Source organism: Oryza glaberrima, chromosome 5 (assembly GCF_000147395.1).
Source record: "Oryza glaberrima chromosome 5, OglaRS2, whole genome shotgun sequence".
NCBI classification, from domain to species: Eukaryota; Viridiplantae; Streptophyta; class Magnoliopsida; order Poales; family Poaceae; genus Oryza; species Oryza glaberrima.
Window position 1 is genome coordinate 8,465,711 of NC_068330.1, and position 22,320 is coordinate 8,488,030.

General features: G+C 40.4%; 1 protein-coding gene across 2 annotated transcripts; it reads left to right on the forward strand.

Annotated features, from left to right (window-relative positions):
* The first annotated feature begins 9,420 nt into the window (after positions 1 to 9,420).
* LOC127774586 (probable LRR receptor-like serine/threonine-protein kinase At1g56140) lies at positions 9,421 to 20,520 on the forward strand. Of its 2 annotated transcripts, none has more exons than XM_052300854.1 (24): positions 9,421 to 9,574; positions 9,895 to 10,081; positions 15,106 to 15,177; positions 15,365 to 15,436; positions 15,520 to 15,591; positions 15,919 to 15,990; positions 16,098 to 16,169; positions 16,254 to 16,325; positions 16,600 to 16,671; positions 16,769 to 16,840; positions 16,919 to 16,993; positions 17,098 to 17,169; positions 17,256 to 17,321; positions 17,416 to 17,481; positions 17,555 to 17,599; positions 17,694 to 17,758; positions 17,843 to 18,222; positions 18,291 to 18,489; positions 18,559 to 18,717; positions 18,800 to 18,918; positions 19,053 to 19,263; positions 19,403 to 19,634; positions 19,717 to 19,867; positions 20,072 to 20,520. In XM_052300854.1, exons 1-24 carry the CDS (start codon positions 9,457 to 9,459, stop codon positions 20,318 to 20,320), a joined length of 2,970 nt encoding a protein of 989 aa, XP_052156814.1. In that variant the 5' UTR covers positions 9,421 to 9,456; the 3' UTR covers positions 20,321 to 20,520. The 2 variants fall into 2 exon arrangements, with proteins under 2 accessions (XP_052156814.1, XP_052156813.1); XM_052300853.1 differs by having other exon boundaries at positions 19,958 to 20,469.
* Positions 20,521 to 22,320: the final 1,800 nt, after the last annotated feature.

Genomic DNA, 22,320 nt, shown 5'->3' on the forward strand with positions numbered 1-22,320 from the left:
AGCTCGAGAGAGTGTGTGTGCATGGCGGCGACGGGTGTACGTGAGAATATCAGAAGAGGAGGTAGTCGTCGCCGGACTTGGGCTAGAGACAGCGGAGCTTTTGCTTATCCGATTGCAAATGCGTGTCGGATCAGAACGAGAGAAGAGTGAGTGCAGCTAGGTTTAGAAAGTGGGATTCGAGACTCTGTTGATGAAAACGGACTGTAGACGGACAAAACTATCTTTATCATATTTTATCTTAACTAATTAGAAAAGAAAAATCTGTAACCTTCCGTTCGTCACTTTTTTTTCTGTATTTTTGTCCGTCAACGTGCTAATTTGGTTGAATCAGACTTGACTTCGCCAGAGAGATAAAAACTAGGGTTCACTGGAGAGATAAACTCGAGTCTGAGCTCGATACGGAAGCAATTTTCATGGGATTGACTTCAATTTCCTGAGAGAAAAGATATATCAAAAGCCCTCGACTAATTTGAGATTAACTCCACAGGTTTGGTTGAATCGGACGCGGGATTAGGGTGGCGTCAGGTGTAGGCCGGCGAATTTCCTAATTAGCGCAGACGCGCTAACTAGCCATCTAGCGCGCGTTTTAGGCCCATGTCCTCGTACGTGATTTCTCTTCCGGCCCACTTTTGTTTCTGTTTTTTGCGCGAGGGATCGCTGGGAAGCGTGCGCAAGTGCGCCAGATTCCGATAATTATGTTTCTTTAATTAATCTTTCCTTTTTTTCATGAGGTCCTATTTTTTTAACTAAAGATTTAAAAATCTATACGTGAAATTTGAAACTTTCTATAGATGAAAAATTAAAAGTCACAACTCAAAATTTAAACTTTCAATTTAAAATTTAAAAACTTTCAACTCAAAATTTAAACTTTTAAATCAATTTTGAAAACTTTCATCTCAAGTTTTGAAAACTTTCGACCCGAATTTGAAGACTTTCGACTCAAAATTTGAAAAGTTTCAAGTCAAATTTAAAAACTTTCAACCCAAATTTGAAAACTTTCAATCTAAGTTTGAAAACTTCCAACTCGAGTTTGAAAGCTTCCAACTCAAATTTAAAAACTGTCAACTCGAAATTGAAACTCTCAAGATTTTTTTTTGAAACTTTCAACTCAGATTTTGAAATTTTTCATCATATTTTCGAAACTTTCAACTTAACTATTTATGTATTTTTTTGATAATAAAAACTATAACTAGATTAATCCATATGACTAGCGCTGTTATTAGCGCTAATGACGCGTGGCCGTAGTGGACCCACGCGCTTAACCTCCCCGGACGCGATGCGGAACAGAAAAATATACAAAACGATGAAACAGGAGGAAGTTATGGAAGTGCACGCTACAAAATTATCTAGCGCGTCTGTTCTAACCAGGAGTCCCCTGTAGGCCGGGCTCGACTGGAACTTGAAGAAACTACTGTAGCAATAGGGACATAAATTAGACTTCTGTTAGGACTTATTTTCCTAGACCCAATTGAGGAGGACGCAAGCAAGATTTACCGAAGAAAGGAAACATGCCAGAAACAGAGAAGAGACAAAACAAAAGGAGGGAATCAGGATTTTTCCATATTTGGCCCAAACCTGAAAGCGCGGATTTTGATTCATTTTTCTAATTAAATAATTGCTGAAATGATCTTTCATTTATTTTGTGTTCATGTTTCCGGGGCCCAGCTGTATGGCAGAAAGAAAATAGTTCGGTTTGCTGGCCGGTATAAGATCATGATTTGGATTAAATCTAATTATAAAAATATAACTTATATTTGATAAATCTACATCATTATATCTAAACATTCACCAAAATTTTTTTAGATCCACTATGATCAACGGTGTATATTTTTGTTTCAATTAATGTGTTGATTTCTAAGCCACAGATGTGAATAAATATTTCTTTATTTTTCGTTGCAACGCATGGCACTTTTTTTTTTCTATATCTAACTAAAAATTAAGTAAGACTTATTAAAGCATCGGTCCACTCGATATTATGCAGCTGATCCGCGAAGCGGAAGCGTGACCGCGATCTCTAATGCCCCGCAAATAAAAGAGAAGAAAACAAAAGAAAGCTAGCAAGCGGCCCAAACAAAGCAGCAGCAGGCTGGCCCAACAGCCAGCCCATAGAGTAGAGAAGCAACGGCCCAGCACAGTACCGCGTAACACTGTATCGGTACTCCCTCTATCAAAAAAACTCAACCTAATAAGGGATGGATGTGACCCTTCCTAGGACTATAAATCTGAACTACTCTTTTGTCCAGATTCGTTGTCGTAAGAGGAGTCACGTCTCCTCTTAGATTAAGTTAACCTAGTTTTTTTTGGACGGAGGAAGTAGGAATGCCTAAGACTGATAACACGAAATAAGGTTTGTGCTTACACGAAACGCGAAGCAGGGATAGAAAAGAAGATGCAATTTTATTATGTAAAAAAATAAAAAAGAATCACATATTTATAGTCCTCTGAACTACTCTTTTGTCTAGATTCGTTGTCGTAGGAGGAGTCACGTCTCCTCCTAGATTGAGTTAACCTAGTTTTTTTTTTTTTACGGAGGAAGTAGGAATGCCTAAGACTGAAAACACGAAATAAGGTTTGTGCTTACGCGAAACGCGAAGTAGGGATAGAAAAGAAGATGCAATTTTATTATGTAAAAAAATAAAAAACAATCACATGTCTTTCTTTTTTTTTTTCATAAAACAAGTAATCACAAAAAAATGAATTATTCTTGTTGAAAAAAAAATCACATACCTTTTTTAAAAAAACATGTAATCAGTAACAAAATGAATTATTTTAGAAAAAAATAAAAAAGAATCGCATACTTTTTTTAAAAAAAACACGTAATCACCAACAAAATGAATTGTGTTTACATCAAGAATTTTTTCCTCATCACATCACTTTTTTCTCATTCATGGTACGATTTCCTTATGATTTTTCTTAGAGTGAAAGTATTCTTTTTTTTTTCATTCATTGCATGATTTCCTTCCGACTGTTTTTTAGTTAAAGCCATTCTGCGATTGGAGTGTAGTGAGTGTGATCAGATAGCTAGCCAAAATCATTTCTTCTACTGTGAGTACTCTTTACAGTATGACAAAATAGTGTTTATCAATATCAAGTAAAAAAAATCATGCATTGCAACCGACTCATAATTTCTTTCTAAGGTTTCGAACTTTAGTCTGTAATACATAATTTCATTTTAAAGTGGGAATAATAGTTTTCTTATAATCATCCACGCTAGTGGATTTAGAGCAATTAATAATTATGTCATGTTAGCGTTTTTGTTGCACCGGTGGCATTATAATAACTTCAATTAATCTGGTGGCTTCATGCTCTCACACTCACTACTACTTATTTTGGCTTCACCCAGTGCAACGCATGGACATTTTACTAGTTGTTTTTATAATTTTTTGGAATTGAAAACTCTGGATACGGAAATGGTATCGAATTTCATCGAATACGGATATGAAACAAATACGGTAACTTACCAGAATATAAAACCCTGAGTAAATTGCACGTTAGGTCATCTGTTTTAACCAAATGTTTTAATTTAGACTACATAGGGATAAGACAACACCTTCATTAGAATAAATTTCACGAAAACAATCCGTAACCGATTCTTTCCTGGAGTCTGCCGGTCTAACCGTCATGCAATCGAATACTGTCGCGTACAAAGGCGGAGCAAATACAAAATGGAATGAATATGGTAACAAATATTTATCGGAATATAAAAACTCAAACTGAGATACCTGAATCAACAAAAAGATATGACTTGTTATTTTTCTAAAATAAAAGGTCAATATTTCTAAATTTTATATCATCAAATTCCCTAGGCGGTTACATGACTTTTTGTGAATTGATTTCCATAGTCCATCCCTTGAAAAATTTGCATGTGAAAATGAGTTTTCACTTCCTGGTGCCTTAATGGGATCCAAGATATCTTCCTCCACTCCACGTGTAGCTTACTAATTAATAATCTCATATATCAAGGTCTCGCTGTGTAGGTTGATGATGCTATTCATTTTATTTTACCTCTCCGAAGCATGTAATGTTTTATGCACTCCTAATATTTTTAGATAAAATGGTCATAGACTAGAAAGTAGTAAATCCCATCGAGCTATACAACTTTGGTATAGAGCATGTCCCCATCAGAGATTGTTTGAATCATAGATTTATGATTTTACAATGAATATTTTATCTCCTAAATGATCTCAAATGATAAAGGTGTCAGCAATAAAGTTGTAGATCTCATCAATCTCTACAATTTTGATATAAAGTTTATCTTCATCCAACTTTATATGATAAAGTGACGTACACATACGTGTTTTGTTTTTTTGAAAAGTTGATCCTCCATCTGACCGTTTCCGATATCCATCATATACTAGTCCCACCGTTTTCGTTTCCATTTCTGAAAATAAAACTATCCATATTCGTTTACCATCTAAAAATTATCTATCCAAGACTATTCGTTTACGAAAATGCGTCTGAAAATCGAAACTATCCGAACAGATTTCATTCCTAGTCTGGGCAACACAATGATTTGTGCTGCAATCCTGCGTGGTCCAAAAGCAACGAATGTATGAAAACCAAACAAAACCTACATAGCATAAAACCTATATGTTCCTCTTATTTAATAATATTTGAAAATTGGAATGTCAGTTCTTCAATTCTTCTGATGCATGCAACTTCACCAAGTTGCTAGTATATACTGTACACCTCTTCTTATTTAATTATTTGAAAATTAATTGGAGTGCCAATTCTTCATTCTTCTCATCCAACTTCACCAAGTTGCTAGTTCTGTAACCTCTTGTGGAGAGTCTAAGATGTCCCTCTCGATGGTCATCATCTCATTTCAGGCTATTCCTTGCGCTGAGTCGTCTACGATGTCCCTGTCCTCCCTCTTGCTGATAAAAAACTGGGGTATGATAGCATCCGCGTCCCTACATTTCTAGTATTATGTAGCTTTCTAGTTTCTAAATTCAAGCAATATTTATGTACAAATGAGTTCACCTTGTCATTGTCAAAAATCAAGTGTAGATTTGAATTAGCTGCTAGTCTTTCTGTAGAGATAAACATATATCAAGGAACAGTACGTCGAGGAATCTCAAATCAGGTAATGCGAAAATTAAATAATATATTGGTCCAGCAAATTAAATAATAATATCTGGACTATTATTTAATTTTCCTCGACGTATATGCCTTGATATAATGGACTAATCAAATTGGCTTGCCCATTATAGACTCAATTATGTATAGGTCCAGCAAACAAATGACCAATGCCATGTACCATGCATCGATCGAAGCCTCATGTGCCCCAACATAATTATTCAGTAAATTCCACTTGTAAAAAAATACACTTTTGTAGGTGCTTGATAACCCATTTACCACTATAAAAAATAAATTTCGCATATGAATCCCATATCACTGTGCAAACGGGTCACATTTTTAGCTACACATGATAGCACAAGTGACAGCCTAAAGTCCTGGGTGGGGGTGCGATGGGCGTCCTCCTACGAACCGCTTAATTAAGGTCCGTCCCGCTCCGCCTGTGTATACATATGTGTTTTTTTTAAAACTAATTGCCTGCAGAAATCAAGGATTTGCGCAGGGAAATAGAGCCTCAAATCAAGGATTCATGAAAATGAATGTCCAGAACAAAAGCGTTTTACGATCTTCATGCAACTGACAACCTACAGAAATCATGGATTTATGCACATGGATTTCACAACCGCACCTGAAAATTATTTTATTTTTCTCAAAAATAGATTTCTTCTTTTTTATTTTTTAGGCACAACCACCACCCTCCCCCTCTCCCCCCAAAAATAAAAATTTTAGTAGTTATCTATATAGGGTAGCAGGTAGTGTAAAGTCAAAAATCACACGATTTTACACTCGTGTGTGGTATATATATAGGATTCAAACCTAGCACCTCTTACTCCACACTCCACGCGTAACGGTTTTACAATCTCACTCTAGTTTGTGAGCATGGTATGAATGCCCACTTTACCTCTCTAGAATTTGTACTCTCTAGCTTGTTTTCAATTGTAAGACGTTTAGTGTCTTTATCCCTTATCTATATTCACTAGCATTTCCCTCATCTATATTCACTAACATTCATATAAATTTAGACACATATACGAACTTATTTTACATGAATCTATTCAAAACATATCAAGTAACATATAGATCATGTTGAGGTCTACAACTTTGATATACAACATATCTCTATCTGAGGTTATAATTTTCTTCATGGCTCTTAAAATCATGATTTGAAGATGCAGTTTTCTTAAAAAAAGATATCCTTGAAAATGAACCTATTTTACATAGGTAGTTTTCTTAAGACCCAAATGTAAAAAATGGATTTTTAACAGACAGTTTATGACATTGAAGTGGCATGAACCATCTTCTCAGCCGGTTTTCTTTTGAGGCCATCTATAAAAACGAAAGCCTAGAGTCTGCGCAAATAATTTTTTGTAGTGTTCAAATCAACCTTTCCCCCCTTAAATTTTTCTTGTTTATTGTGGATATTTTCTTTTTTATTCTTTTCATTTTTTGATTTTAACTTTTATTTCCTTTGTTATTATTATCATATGCCAGATATCAATGTACATTACTAGGTAAATAGAATTTAGGAAACCAAATGCTAAATTGAAAGCAAGATATACAGGGACTAATAAGGCTGCGTTCATTCGGACGAGAATGAAGAAATCTCTCGTTTTCCACGCACACGCTATCCAAACAGTTAAACAATGTATTTTTTAAAATATTATATAGGAAAATTTCTTTGTAAAATCATAATAATTCATTGTTAATTTTTTTAAAAAATAATACTCAATTAATCATATGCTAAAGTCTCACCTTATTATTTTAAAAATCTTATCGTTCTTCTCTTTTACCCTCCTATAGAACGGAGCCTAAAACAGAAAATTAATTAAAAATCAGTTGAACTGGACTGCCAAGTTGAATATGGAGTGCAAATAATAGAATAAGACGTAAGTAGAGATGGAACACATTGTGGATAGTCTTGCCATGTATGCAGCTTTCCACGGAGAGTCTGTTATCCGCCCTATCGGGAAAACAACTAAGGAAAATGAGAGGTCGGTAGAAAATTCAGGCAGAGGATGCTGTCATGCATGACTATGGATAAAAACAATAAACTCCCTTCACGTGGGCCATTCGGACACTTGGATAAAATGTTTGTTTTGAACATGTCATGGTCAGCTTATACTCCCTGAAATTTGTTTTTGGGTCAATCATTTTAGCAAGCCAAATGGACCAACTAGGCTTGCAAATGGTTTCACACACCCAAACCGGTGAAAGAAAAATCATTGCAGATAGCTAGAATGTTCTATACTTTCTGCAATTTGTAAAAGGAAAAAGTCTAAATTACTACTTTGAACTATATAGCGATTGTACGAATTACCCCTTAATCACGAAACCAAACATTTTAAACCCCAAACTCTTTATACCGAATAAATTACACTCTATCTCGAACCAAATTAGTTATAGTCTTGATTGAGAATTAGGGGTAACACTACTAGAAAAAACATTTTTACAGGCGGACAAAACTAATTTTCCGAGGCGGGAGGGAGGTCCGCTTGCACCACAGCGACTGCGAAAATCATCGGGGCAACGTGGCCCGTCTGCGAAAATGGAATGAACAAACAAAAAAAAAAAATCACCGGCCCGCTCCATCGTCGCCGCCGCCACCGCTCCACGCTGTTGTCGCTGTCGCCGGCCTCCCCCCTCCCTCCTCCGGCCAGATCTGGGAGGGAGGGGGAGGGGAGCCGCCGCCGCCCTCCTCCCTCCTACCTCCGGCCAGATCTGGGAGTGAGGGGGGAGGGGAGCCGCCGCCGCCGCCCGGCCCGCGCCGTCGTCACCGCCGCTCCACGCTGTCGCGGCCCCCGCTGGCCTCCCCCCTCCCTCCTCCGGCCAGATCTGGGAGTGAGGGGGGGGGGGGGGGAGCCGCCGCCGCCGTCCTCACCGTCGTGGCCGGAAGCCGCGCCACCTTGCCTCCTCGCCGATGTCGCCCTCCGCCGCCACCGCCTGCCGCCACCGCTGCGCTCCCCGCAGCCCCCTCTGGCTAGATCTGGGAGGGACGGGCCGGGAGCCGCCGGCCGCCGCGCTCCCCCCGCTCCCCTCCGGCCAGATCTGGGAGGGAGGGGCCGGGCCGCGCTGCCCTCCTCCGTCGCCCTCCTCGGCCGCGCCGCCTCGCCTCGCCGCTGCAGCCCTCCGCCATCACCGCCCGCCGCCGCCGCCGCCTCCGGCCGGCGGCCGGGTAGAGTAGAGGTGAGGGGAGGGGAGAGGCCGGTGAAGAGAGGTGAGGGGAGGGGAGAGGAGGAGAGGTGTGGAGGGGAGGAGAGGTGTGAGACTTAGAAAAAAATTTGCGTCCGCAAGTCTATTTATATTCAAGTCTATTTTCGCAGGTGGACCACTTAAGCGGTGCCTGCAAAAATGAGCCCCCCACGTCGGGAAAAATGCTTTTTCTAGTAGTGTAATTCATCTAGTTTTAAGAGTTTAAGGTTTAAAATGTGTAGTTTTGTTGTTTAAGATATTTGTGGACTATCGCTATAGATAGGGGAGTAATTTGGATTTTTTTTTCTTCGTAAACCATCATGTTACCAATCTATAGCATTGACATACGTATGGTAGCACGACTCAACTACCGCAGCAGAGAGATCGATCGTTGTTCCTTCCGCAATTTGGTCGACGGCAGGTTTTTCCTTCGCACGGCTGTCAAAACAACAGTGCGGTTGCAGCTAGCGACGATGACAACTCTAGGTTGACAATGAGGGCCACTTGAAACTATTAAGACTATATATATGTATATATATGATTGGAGTATAAAACAAAAAATGAAGTACAAGATGATTATGAGAGGGAAGAAAATCGAAGGATATGTATATAAAAAAGATGATTAAAACGACACAATATTTGTAATTAAGAAAACAAATTTTTACACTTTGTTTTATATTTTAAGACAATTTAATTTTTTCAAGTCAAACTTATTTAAGTTTGACCATATGGTAACATGTACAACACCAAACTAGTTTCATTAAATATAGCATAAAATGTATTTTAATAATGTTTTTGTTTTGGGTTGAAAATGCTAATATGATTCATATAATGTATTAAAAAGTCATAAGCAAACATCTACATACTCCTCCGTTAAATAATATATCTCACGCTATAGTACTGTGTTTTTTTCTTTTTTTTTTGCCTGCGATGTTGACACGTTCGTCCGGTGCATATATTCTAGTGCTGTACCTTTTTTTTCTAATTATATTTTTGCTGACAGATCTACTAATGTTTATTTTGACAAACGAAATCTTATTATATTTTATGCATGTACTTACTCCCATTTTTTTCTATTGTTTGAAGCGACATCTATGATCTATATCTATATTTATTAACAAGCCAAGCAACTACCCAACGTCGTTGTTTCCACAGTGCGTATGAGCGAGCGAGCGAGCGATCAGAGAGATGCGGCGTTGGTGCAGCAGGATGAGCGGTCTCGTGTGGGTGGTGCTTGTGTGCTCATGGACATGGAGGATCGCAGCTGCTCAGGCTCCGCAACCACCAAAAACTGATCCACTCGAGGGTAATTGTACTACTACATCGATCTTACCAGATTTTTTGATGTATCATTTTTTTTTGTTTTGTAATAAAGACTCTGTAAGTTTGTTTGGCTCAATTTCTACATATATACCAAAGGCTGAGTCAATGGATCTGATTTGTCCGAAAGATCATCTCATACCATGTGCAAATCGTCGTCTTGATCTTGGTTTTCCTCCATCGATTGCAGGCCTCTAGCTTGCCTCAGAAAAAGAACTAGAGGGAACTTGATTCATTTTATAGTTCTGCATGGACATATATACATGAACACTAATTAAACAGTAACGCTGAGTTTAACCATGCCAGCGGCGGCCCTGAACACGATACTGGGAAGATGGGGCAAGAAGGCGTCGTCGGAGTGGAACATAAGCGGCGAGCCCTGCAGCGGTCTCGCCTCTGACAAAAGCGACTGGGATAACTACCCCAACATCAATCCATTCATCAAGTGCGACTGCACTTTCAGCAACAACACCCTCTGCCACATTACCAGACTGTAAGTATACGCTTCCACGTCTTCTCTCTTTGGTCAGGTGTGCTGTGCACTATGAGTTCAATGAAGTGCCCTTTGTAAAGAGTTCGTTTAAATATTTGATCTATATATTTGATGGTTCAAATATATGTGGTCAAGTGTCAGACTGTTAGTGACTGCTTGTTTTTTGATCTAGTGTCATCTAGTTCAGCTAATTAACTCTACATGTGTTGCTTGCAACTGCTTCCTACCATAAAATATGGTCCATTCCAACCACTGCTTTTGATCCAATTTGTTTATATTGTACTACTGTGTTTCCTCTATTTCTTTTTTCTTTAAACAACCCCGCACAAGATAGTACGACGTTTCTATTGATACAGCAGAAAAAAAAATCACAAGTCCATAGTCCTGCGAGACAATAGTTAGGAAAAAGAAAAAGACAACCACACCACATATCTACATCTCCTAATGCTAAAATCGAAACAAGCACACAACAATCCTAAGGAATGTGTCTTCTAAATGACGCCTCCAAGGAGAAAACGACGCTAAGAGCGCCGCCACCACCCATTCTAAAGAATCAGGACTTAGTTTTCACCAAAATAACCCATTGGGAGAGAAGAGGAAACATAGCAATGCCCCAAGGGGAAAGCGGGGTCCGTAGGCGTCGCCGTTGCCGGCCCGAAGGCTAGGCCTTCGCCCATAGTTCCTACTCTCCCGTACTAAAGAGTGCATATCAGATTCAGCAGAACCACCAACCAATCCCCTTCGACACATAGCAACTACGCCGGCACCTCGCTGCTGGCCGGTCATCAAAGAGAGTCTCAAACTCCGGCGCACTTCAACTGCATCCACGTGGTTGGGTTGGAGAAGGAGAGGATGAGAGTGAAGAATGGATCATCTCTTCCCCGTACTAGCTTGTCCAGCATGGCCATCTTATGGCAGCAAGCCACCGTAGCAAAAGCACAAACGCCTGGAAAGATGCTCGCCGCAGGCTTCAACGTTCTTCTCATAGCACTACCATTGTCACCACCTCCACCAAGCTACCAGTGTTTTCGCAACGGGCCGCTAGGTATCATCATCATTGCTTCCATCCTCTCACCACGGCAGCCACACCGCCACTGCACACCAGCCATGCCATGCTCGCACCATGACGCCGTTTGCACCGACCTTCCATAGCCCTTGGTGGCCTTTCACTGCCTCTGCTCTCGCCACGTTAGACTCCCACAGCCCCACCTCATCGGGTGCGTCTCCTAGCGCCACCATGCCTACTAACTGCCGCCACCGGACGCTCCCAGTAGGGTTCTCCTATCCCCGCCGCCATCTCCGCCTTCCTCCCACCGACGGTGTTGCACGGGTGAGCCCACCATCGATGGTGCAGCATCGCGCCTTTCCGCCTCCAAATGTCTGCCCCACCACCTCTGATGTCCACCACCTCCACACTGCCGCGCCCCACCGCCTCCCCGCCGCCACTAGCTCGAGGATCGGCTCCCTGCGCCTGGGAGGCTGGATCCGGGCTGAGGGGCTGGATCTAGTAGCCTCCTTGCTGCCTCCACGTCCGCACTGCCACCGACATCTACACTGCTGCCTCCACGCAGCCGTGCCTTGGCGCCTCGCCGCCACCACCGCCGGATCTAGACAGGAGGATGCCAGATCTGGCCAGCGGCATCGTGCCTCGCCATCGTTACATTGCCCTAGATCTGGTCGGGGTTGTGGGCTTCGATGCCGCGACCTCGGGGGGAAGGGATGGCCCCGCCGCCGCCATCCTGGCGGCCACGTAGTTTCTAGTAGCCTGCTCGAGGGGCGGTGAGGTCGAGGAGGGAGATAGGCAGGGATGGTGGCGCACCGGCTGGGGGCGCCTCCCGTGTCGCCCCTGCCCTAGGAGTGACGTGGGGGCTTGCCTCTATTTCAAATTACTTGTGCTTCAAATGCACTAAGAATCCTCTCTTCACGACTGTCGATACCTAAACTTGTCGTCCGTGTCATTTTCCGATCTCTCAAAATATATTTTCAGGACTTCAAACTTGTCAAAGTGTGCCGTTGCGGTCCCACATTATCAATAGACGCTCATGTGAAATGCCACATGGGAGTTGACTCATTTTCTTTATCTTTTTTCTCCCCTTTTTCTTTTTCTTCTGTTCTTCCTTCCTTTTGGTGTGGAAAAAAGGAGAAGGGAAACACAAAGGGAAGGAAATAGAAGAAGAAAAAAATTTTGGGACCGGAATATTAATGTGTTATGTCACATTAGTGTCCATGTGACATGCCACATAAGCGCCATGTAGGATCTCGGAGGGTCGTGGTAATTTGAGACCATAATGACACATTTTAATAAGTTCGAGGACCTAAAAATGAATTTTGACAGTTTAGGGACCTAGATGACATAGACGAACAAGTTTAAGGACGGGCAATACACTTTACTCTAAAAGTTATATCTGACATTGATTAGTGGACATTATAGTCGGAGTGAAGTGTGCCGACAGTCCCTAAATTAGTGCGGGTGTATCATCTAGGTCCATAAACTATCAAAATGCATTCTTGGATCCCTGAACGTGTCGTGGGTGTCATATAGGTCCAAGCGGGCTCCAAGTCGCTCCGTGCGTTGACGTGGAATGCCACGGTGACGCATATGTGTTAGTGTGACCCACATATTAGTCACATAGAAAAGTATATTTTCTCCTCCCTTTCTCCTTCTGGATCTTACATGAAATTAGAGGAAGATAGGGGGGAGAGAGAAGAAAAATATGTTTTTTTAATTTTAATATCTTCTATGTGAATGACATGTGGGTCCTGTTGACATGTAGGTGCCACCTTGGCATGTCACATCCACGCATGAAGTGGATTGGAGCCCATTTAGACCTTGATAACACCCATTAGAAGTTCGAGACCCAAAAATAAACTTTGGATGTTCAGGGACCTAGATGGCGCACTTACACTAGTTTAGAGATCACCTGTGTACTTCACTCAATTTTAAATCACAAAAATTGTTTTTTTTGTTGGACCGAGGGAGTAGTACTTTCTATGTATATACAACAGTGAAATGATCATCTCTCCATGGTAATGGCCGCAGTATCGTTTTTTCGCATCACTGTCCTCTCTCATCTAAACCCTAGCCACTTGCTACCCCCCGCCTCCACCTCGCTGCTGCCTGAGCAGGCCACCAGAGGGCGAGCGATAGCTAGGATGGCTGCGGTGAGGTCTTCCTCGCCTCTTTTGTCGGTCTGAGCCAGAGATGAGGGACAGTGAGCAACACCAGAGTTTTTTTTTTGACTGAAAGTGAGCAACACCAGAGTTGAGGGACAATGAGCATGGCTTGAGCGACATGAAGGGTGATGAGCTGATGACGCTGTCGTGGCCACACGCAGGAGTGCTAAAGGAACCCATGTGTTGGATGTAGTGCAACGGTCGGCTCATAATAGGGATAGTGAATCCCATGGGCTAGATTTGGCCGAATGACAATGATGGATGGCAACCACATAATGCCTATCAGTGGCCAAGGTGGCACATGGGCATTGGGAGCCGTGCAGTGGTGCCGTTGGCAGGTGCGGCCTAGGTGGGCATTGGTATTCTCGAGCCTACAAGCGACGCCTAAGTTTCAGTTGTGCCGGTGTCACGAGTGGTGGTGTCAGCGGTGGTTTAAAGCAAGGACATATTTTTTAAGATTTGAAGCTTAGTATTCTAGCTTTCTTTTCAGTCCTCTAGCATTTTTCTTGTTTTTTCTATAATAGAAAAGGTACCTGTGCGTTGCAACGGGTAGAGCCAATTTAATTTGTACATATGTGTCAGATAGAGAGGGGAAGACATATAGGTCCCACTATTATTTTGAAAAGTTTTTTCTGCCGACTTAGCATAAACCATTGCCTAAACCACTAATGGAGCTAATTTGCACCGGTTTTTTAAGTTGAGGGAAGCATTATACCCGGTTCTGGGTTGAGAGATGCCATTTGATCATAGGCAAAACATGAGATAGGTAAAATAGACTTATTCCTTCCCCTCAAGTTTACAGCCCATATATGTTAGTTCAGCCAGCTTTCTACAACCCAATTAAATTTGAGAGGATCCATTATATGCCACTGACTTTGTCACATGTTTACGATTTGTCTCTGACTTTGTCATGTTCTATAATATGCCATCGACTTTTGCTTAACTTCTACAATTTACCATCACCGTCTGGTTAGCCTCCGTTAACACTGTACATTTTTTTTCCAAATGACCAAAATACCCCTAGGACAAAAACTTCCAAAATTTGGATAAAATTATCAAAATATCATATTATAAACATAAGATTGTAAACATCCAAATTTTGGCCAAAAACATAAAATATGATATTTCAGAATTTTTATCCAAATTTTGAAAGTTTTGCCACAGGGATATTTTGGTCATTTTGACAAATTTGTACAGTACTAATAGAGACTAACCGGACGACGATGGTAAATCGTAGAAGTTAAGAAAAAGTCGATGGCATATTGTAGAACGTGATAAAGTCAGTGGCAAATCATAGATATGCGACAAAGTCAATGGCATATAATGGATTCTCTCATTAAATTTGCACTAATAAAGCATGAAAATAATCCTTTTCTTTACAGCTCGATTCAATCTTCATTGTCAGTCCGAGCGAGTGAACTTCGGCTGAATTGTGCCGAACTGAGCTGATATGACAATGGAAACAAATCGGACAACACACAAAATTTTCAGGCAAAAACACCTTAAACTTTTATAATAGTAGAGATAGAGATAGAGATTGTGAGGCGTGGGGTTTAAATACTCCCGATCGTAACTTTGGCTGCATACATCCAACTATGGACAAGCCCATCCAAATTTCACTTCTTTTGTTTTCCTCTGAAACCACACCAGTCCGTCCCAAATTTGGTATGCCGGATGAAAACCGGGTATTCTATTTTTTTTGGGTGAATCGGCCTGATTTTGTACGTTCTTTGGGCAAACCAAATGATTTGGGAGTTAGGGTAAAAAGTGAATAGTTCTCAACAATCCAAGGGAAAAAATAGAATTATTTCATTTACTTATCAACATTGATTACTTTCTTGTTTTTGCAGGAGGGTAACAAATTTGAGCGTTGTTGGCGAAATACCTTTGGAGCTGCAGAATTTCACCTATATGCTGGACCTGTATGGTATTCTATGCCTTATCATCTTAATCCTGATAATCAATGTTAATTTTGCAGGAAATATAAATTCAACTCCTTGTTTTGAATACTCAACTCTCGACATCCTGGTGAAAACCAGCAAATAGTAGTCGGGAATGCAAGATTTTTGTGTTAGCTAACTGACATGATGTTTCTTGGTGTTGTTGCAGGAACCTGGGCTATAATTACTTGACTGGTGCCGTGCCATCATTCTTTGGAAAGTTTACTTTCATGAAATATTTGTAGGAGCTATACGTCAATTTCTCAAATTCATGTAGCATCTATAGATTGGTGTTTTGTGTTAACTATTTTTCATCATTTAAAGGGCTTTTCCTTTCAATGCACTGTCTGGACCGCTTCCAAAGGAACTTGGAAACCTCACCAATCTCCTCTCGCTGTAAGGACTTGTTTTTCATGGCAGATCAATCTTCAAATATAATTTTGCGACTGCCTGAACTAAAATAATTATACTAGAAACGATTAATCACATTTTTTCTCGACAATAAATTTACTGTAAATTCAGAAGTCTATATGTTAGTCCTGTCGGCATATCTTAGCCTGTAAGTTTCAAGTTGTACTTCACATGTTCAAGGAAAATTGACCTGAGGAAGGCTTGAAAATTTATTATGTAGGTCAGATGGCTCATCAGGTTAAACTGAGCCCCTTTCCAGCTATTAGAGGAATATAGCTAATTTATTGTCATGAAATATTCGTTTTGATTCAGGGGCATTAGCTTTAACAATTTTAGCGGTCAACTTCCTGAAGAACTGGGCAATATGACCAATCTTCAGCAGATGTAAGATGCACCATTTCTAATATCCAATTGCTATTTATGAATAACTAAATTTTGTTATGGGCAGATATATTGTTGTACAGGATAACACTTCAATCTTTCAATAACAGGTACATCGATAGTTGTGGATTCAGTGGTCCGTTCCCTTCAACATTCTCAAAACTTCAGAACCTGAAGATCTTGTACGGTCAATACCATAGCCTTAGACATTATATATGTTCGTCATGTTTTCATGCTAAATGTCTAACATTTGGATGCGGATGCAGGAGGTCATCAGATAACGATTTTACAGGGAAAATACCTGATTATTTGGGGATCATGCCTAAGTTGGAAGATATGTAAGATTAATTATATAAACTTGTTGACATACCACTCAGTGTATCTTATTCAGAGACAAATGGAATTGTTCAACATAAAGTTTCTGCATGTGTTTTTCCATCTGAACTCAAACAATAGAATTTTTCACCTTCCAGTCTGCATGGAATTAGAGTAATCTGCATGCCATGTTGATACAAACAATTTTGACTTAAAAATGCTCATACATGGAGCTTACTTTTCTCTATTAGAATGAGCTTCGCATGTCTGTACTTTTCTGAAAGTGTGAGCTTGTAGGGCTTTCCAAGGAAATTCTTTTGAAGGACCGATCCCACCAAGTTTAGCTAATCTAACCAAGTTAACCAACTTGTAAGTACATTGTTTTGGGTATCATTGATTCGATGATGGCTGAGAGCCTGACAAGGTCAAGCTAGATAACTGATTTGTAAAATATACAAATGAGCAGACGGATTGGTGATATTGTAAATGGGAGCTCTTCATTGGCCTTTATCAGTAACCTCACATCTTTGAGCAACCTGTATGTGATGCTTTTACACATAGAGCTTGTAGTATTCACAAAGTTTCAAGTTACTGAAATTTGATCTTTTTGTCACAGAATATTAAGGAACTGCAAGATATCTGGCAATCTCGCACCAGTAGATTTTTCGAAGTTTGGAGTTTTAACCCTGCTGTGAGTTTTCACTCTTAGCATTGCTACATGATTTATTGTGCTTTTAATCATTTCTTCAGATTGTGAAGCATCTCTTGATGTAAAAAATCTGTCATGAATCACAGGGACTTGAGTTTTAACAATATCACAGGCCAAATTCCTCAAACCATTCTGAATATGACAAATCTTGAATTTCTGTAAGAATGTTTTCATTGCCTTAATTAAGTTTACACAAATAAAAGCTGAGCTCATCATTATGTTCCATCATCTTGTACCATATCAGGTTTCTTGGGAACAACAGCTTTACAGGAAGTCTTCCAGATGCTATAAGCCCATCCTTGAAAGCGATGTATGTCAAAAAGACCAAAATAGCACCATAGGTCAAATTATTTTCATAATACAATGTACTAATTTCATATGTACTGACCGTGGACTGTTTGTAGCGATTTTTCCTACAACCAACTCACCGGAGGCTTGCCTTCTTGGGCTACCCAGAACAACTTCCAATTGTGAGTATGAAATTCTGAAGTTTGGATTGAAGAGTAGTAGAATTAGATATTCTAATCTTTTATTTTGTACTAGAAATTTGGTGGCAAACAACTTTGAACTTGGTACCATAGGCCACAGGTACTTATGACATTTAGTTATAATTCTGCAAGAGGTTAACCATCAAAAGAATGTTACTCACAACTTTTATTTTTTTAATTAAAATTGTCCACAGCACTTTACCTTCAGGACTAAACTGCCTCCAGCAAGACACCCCTTGTTTCCGTGGATCTCCAGAATGTATATTTCTTTCTCTTCATCTACAGTAGTAGTTACCATGAGCATGGAAATTTGAATGATTGATTTTACAAATCTTAATTCCAGACTATTCCTTTGCGGTTGACTGCGGCAATAATAGAACGACTAGAGGCTTAGATGGAACTATTTACGAACCAGATGCTGCAAAACTTGGGGCTGCATCATATTATGTTACTAGTGACACAAGATGGGGTGTAAGCAATGTCGGGAACTACTTTCTGGCTACAGATGGAGTGAACATAATAAATAGTCCACAGAAAATTCAGAATGTCCTTGATTCAAGATTATTTGAAACTGCAAGGATGTCGGCGTCGTCAGTGAGGTATTATGGCCTTGGACTCGAGAATGGAAATTACACTGTTCTGCTTCAATTTGCCGAGTTTGCTTATCCAGACTCGCAGACGTGGCTAAGCTTAGGAAGGAGAGTTTTTGACATATATGTCCAGGTAAAAATTGACTGGCTTGTTTACTGATTTTTTTTATTCTTTATCTGAACCAGTTGCAATTTGCCTAGGGTGATCTAAAAGAAAAGAATTTTGATATAAGGAAGATGGCGGGTGGAAAATCTTTTACTGCAGTCAACAGAAGTTATACTGCAAGAGTGTCGAAAAATTTCCTTGAGATTCATCTCTTTTGGGCTGGTAAGGGAACTTGTTGTGTACCTACTCAAGGTTACTATGGGCCGATGATCTCAGCATTAAGTGTCACACCAAGTAAGTGCAACCATTATGTTATCTTCAACAAGGATTATATGGAATCTAATAAGATCATTTTTTATACAGATTTTACTCCAACAGTTCGAAATGGTGTACCAAAAAGGAGAAGTAAAGCAGGTGCAATTGCTGGAATAACAATTGGTGCATTAGTGTTAGGAGTAGTATCCTTATTTGGAGTATTTTTGTTGGTAAAGAAGAGAAGAACAATAACACAACAGCAAGAAGGTATTAATTATTTTTATAGTAATTCAGTCTAAAACTATTTAGATGATTTACTCTTTCTCATCTGACCATGAAAAACAAGCAGAACTGTACAACCTTGCTGGACAACCTGATGTCTTCAGTAACACTGAACTCAAGCTAGCTACCGACAATTTCAGTTATCAAAACATCATTGGAGAAGGCGGATATGGGCCAGTGTATAAGGTTTTCTATTATCTGTTACTAATAATGTGCAAAAAGAGACGAGTATTTATTTCATTTTCTATTAAGACCAGAATTTTGGTAATCTTTATGTGCATGTTCAAAATATACATGTAATAGGTTTCTTCATTTGGCAGGGTAAACTACCTGATGGAAGAGTTATAGCAGTGAAACAACTTTCTGAAACATCTCATCAAGGCAAAAGCCAATTTGTGACAGAGGTAGCAACAATCTCTGCTGTGCAACACCGGAATCTTGTTAAATTGCATGGGTGCTCCATTGATAGTAAAACACCCTTGTTAGTTTATGAGTACCTTGAAAATGGAAGCCTGGATCGAGCAATATTTGGTGAGTTCAATGATGCAAATTTCCAGCATATGACATTATGCTTGGTTGATTTCACTAATACAATTTTGCTTCACTAAGACAAGACAATTTGTTTTTTTTTTGTATTTTGCCAACAGCTGAGTTATTTTTGCTTGCACAGGACATAGTATCTTAAAACTAGATTGGGCAACGCGATTTGATATCATTTTAGGCATAGCAAGAGGCCTAACATATCTTCATGAGGAGTCAAGTGTCCGCATTGTGCATAGGGACATCAAAGCCAGCAATGTCCTACTTGACACTGACCTCACCCCAAAGATCTCTGACTTTGGACTTGCCAAACTATATGATGAGAAGAAAACTCATGTGAGCACAAGAATTGCGGGCACAATGTAAGAACATTTAACCATTTCTCTTCTTAAAACCGCAATATCAATATGATTGCTACTATTAATTTATCTTATCTTTGTCTAGGGGCTACCTAGCTCCTGAGTATGCAATGAGAGGTCATTTGTCAGAGAAGGCCGATGTTTTTGCATTTGGAGTACTTATGTTGGAGACTGTTGCTGGTCGATCGAATACAAACAACTCCCTTGAGGAAAGCAAGATATATCTCTTGGAGTGGGTAAGCTGATCAATGATCTTTCCATCCCAGAAAACATTAGTTCGTTCGTGTTTATTGTCTTCTGCTCACTGAACCTATGTTTGTATATAGGCCTGGGGTTTGTATGAAATGGGGCAAGCTCTGCGCGTAGTCGATCCATGTATTAAGGAATTTGATGAGAAGGAAGCTTTCAGAGTCATCTGTATTGCTCTCCTTTGTACGCAGGGTTCACCGCACCAGCGGCCGCCAATGTCAAGGGTTGTGGCAATGCTCACCGGAGATGTTGATGTGGCTGAGGTGGTCACGAAGCCGAGCTATATCACCGAGTGGCAGCTCAGGGATGGTGGGAGCAGTAGCTACACCACTAGTAGCTATGCAGGATCTAGTAACCCTGAGTTTAGTAGGCAGAGGGAGACCAACCCTCTTGCACAGTCATCACCAACGATCACCAAAGCTAGTCTGGTGGGAAGGTGAGAATTGAAAGTTGAATTGCTGCAGGTGATTGACCCTTGGTTTGCAGTGACAATATTATACGTTGGTGTGAATTGGAGAAAATAACATAATTACTTACTCTGGTTTCTTGTCTGAAAATAAAAGCTTTCCTCCTATAATTTTTGAAAGGTGAATTAATGTGGCGTATTATTAGTATTCTGAGTGAATAAGTGTCAGCAACATTTGTTGGGTACAGAATTACATCATGCTTGTCACATGAATGTTTGATGAGGTGTACAATGAAAGGCCATATGGACATCAATCCAACAATGAGAAAATGGTTTATGGCAGAAAGAAATACTACTTCGATCCAAAAATATAAGAAGCTTTCGGGTTGAACACAGGTATTAAAAAGTAACTAAAATTAATTGGAGGAATATTGTGATTGGTTGATAAGAGAAAGTAGATGGAGAAATTAAGAGGTGGACGCATGCGATTGCTTGAGAAGAGAATAAGTTATATTTGGGACAAATTTTCAATTCTAGAAGTTATTTTATTTCGGGATGAAGGAGGTAAGAGATTTCCAGTATTCAGAAACTTCGATATGAATAAGTTCGATTCTTCATGGCCCAGCAACAATGGACAGGATACACAACTAGAACCTAATTCATGTAAAAGAACAGACTCGTCATAGTAACACAAACACTAGATCAAAACAATGACAAACGTGCAACTCAAACTAAAATCAAGACCGGAACTTGACACAACATTATTCGACTTAAAATTCTGCTCAGTAGACTAATGGAACGATGCAACAACTCAAGTTGGCTTGGTAATGGATATAATCTTTTTATGGCTATTTTCTGGTTAGGTAGATAAATTACTACTCTCTCTGTTTAAAAATAGAGGGAAACTATTTTATGCCATTGCGAACGGGCTCTAGCTGAGTTGGTTAGGTGGCTCTAGTAACACTCGTCAGGTCCTAGGTTTGACTTTCAGTGGGAGTGAATTTTAGGCTGGGGTTAAAAAAAATCCCCTGTCCCATGCCAAAGCACAGGTCTAAGGCCCAGTACATGTCGTTGGTCATTCTCACACAAGTTACGGTGTCACTGTATTGGTGGGGTTGGGGTTCGGGGGTTTTTTCGACTTGCATGAAAAGGTCTTCTTCTATACAAAATGCTTGTGGGTGTTGGCAACTTTTTGTGACAAGTTGACAACGACGATCGTAGCACCTTAAGCCTTGCGGTGATCCTAGAGTCGCCAACCACCTCGATCTAGCAAAGAGCTAAACCTAGATGGGTTTTGATAACTAAACCTGCTAGCGGAGCCGATTTCTAGATAACTACCCGTCTCGTGGGCAAAACGGAAGGTTTTCAGGACAAACCTACAAAGAGATGTCGCACTCTTGCAGCGGAGGCGGACGGTTTACGGCACAAACCGACAAAGATGGACAAACTAAGAGAAAACTAAAAGCAATATGAAAAACGATTCGATTGATTGATTGTAGATTGGTTTTTTTGCAATGAACCGGCCATGTCCCTTATATAGGGGTTGGTCTTGCCCTCTACAGGCTCTCCTCCACGTCCAACTCGGGGTAGAAACTAAAGGAAACCCGAAACATGCCTTCCCGAGCAAGGAAACCTCGAGACCTGACGAAACACAGTCGGGCTCGGACCTGCCGGTCAGACCGGCCCTCAACTAGCGGTCTGACCGCCCAACACACGGCGGTCAGACTGGCCCACTCGGAGGAAACCGATAGACTTCCAAATTCTGGCAATTTTTCCTATTTTAATCCTAGGTGCCAAATTTGGGTGTAAACACATGCCCCCCTGCATTTTTGATGAACAACGTGAATCTAAAAGCATAGAACATGTTTTGGTCTTAGGACAATAATCCAATTACCGGCCATAGTACCTCCTAAGCGTCTTGCCAAACGCTCGGGAAGTATTTCTTCAAGTATTTCCCGTTGATTGCTCGCTGAAAACGCTCCCCTTGAAGTGTCTCCAAAAAATATGCGTTTCCTCGAACAATGCCGCATACTC

Coding starts and splice junctions, on each gene's coding strand:
- LOC127774586 (XM_052300853.1), top strand. CDS start 9,457: ATGCGGCGTTGGTGCAGCAGGATGAGCGGTCTCGTGTGGGTGGTGCTT. Junction 17,322..17,415: donor AGCCCATCCTTGAAAGCGAT/GTATGTCAAAAA, acceptor GACTGTTTGTAG/CGATTTTTCCTACAACCAAC. Junction 19,868..19,957: donor AGATATATCTCTTGGAGTGG/GTAAGCTGATCA, acceptor GTTTGTATATAG/GCCTGGGGTTTGTATGAAAT.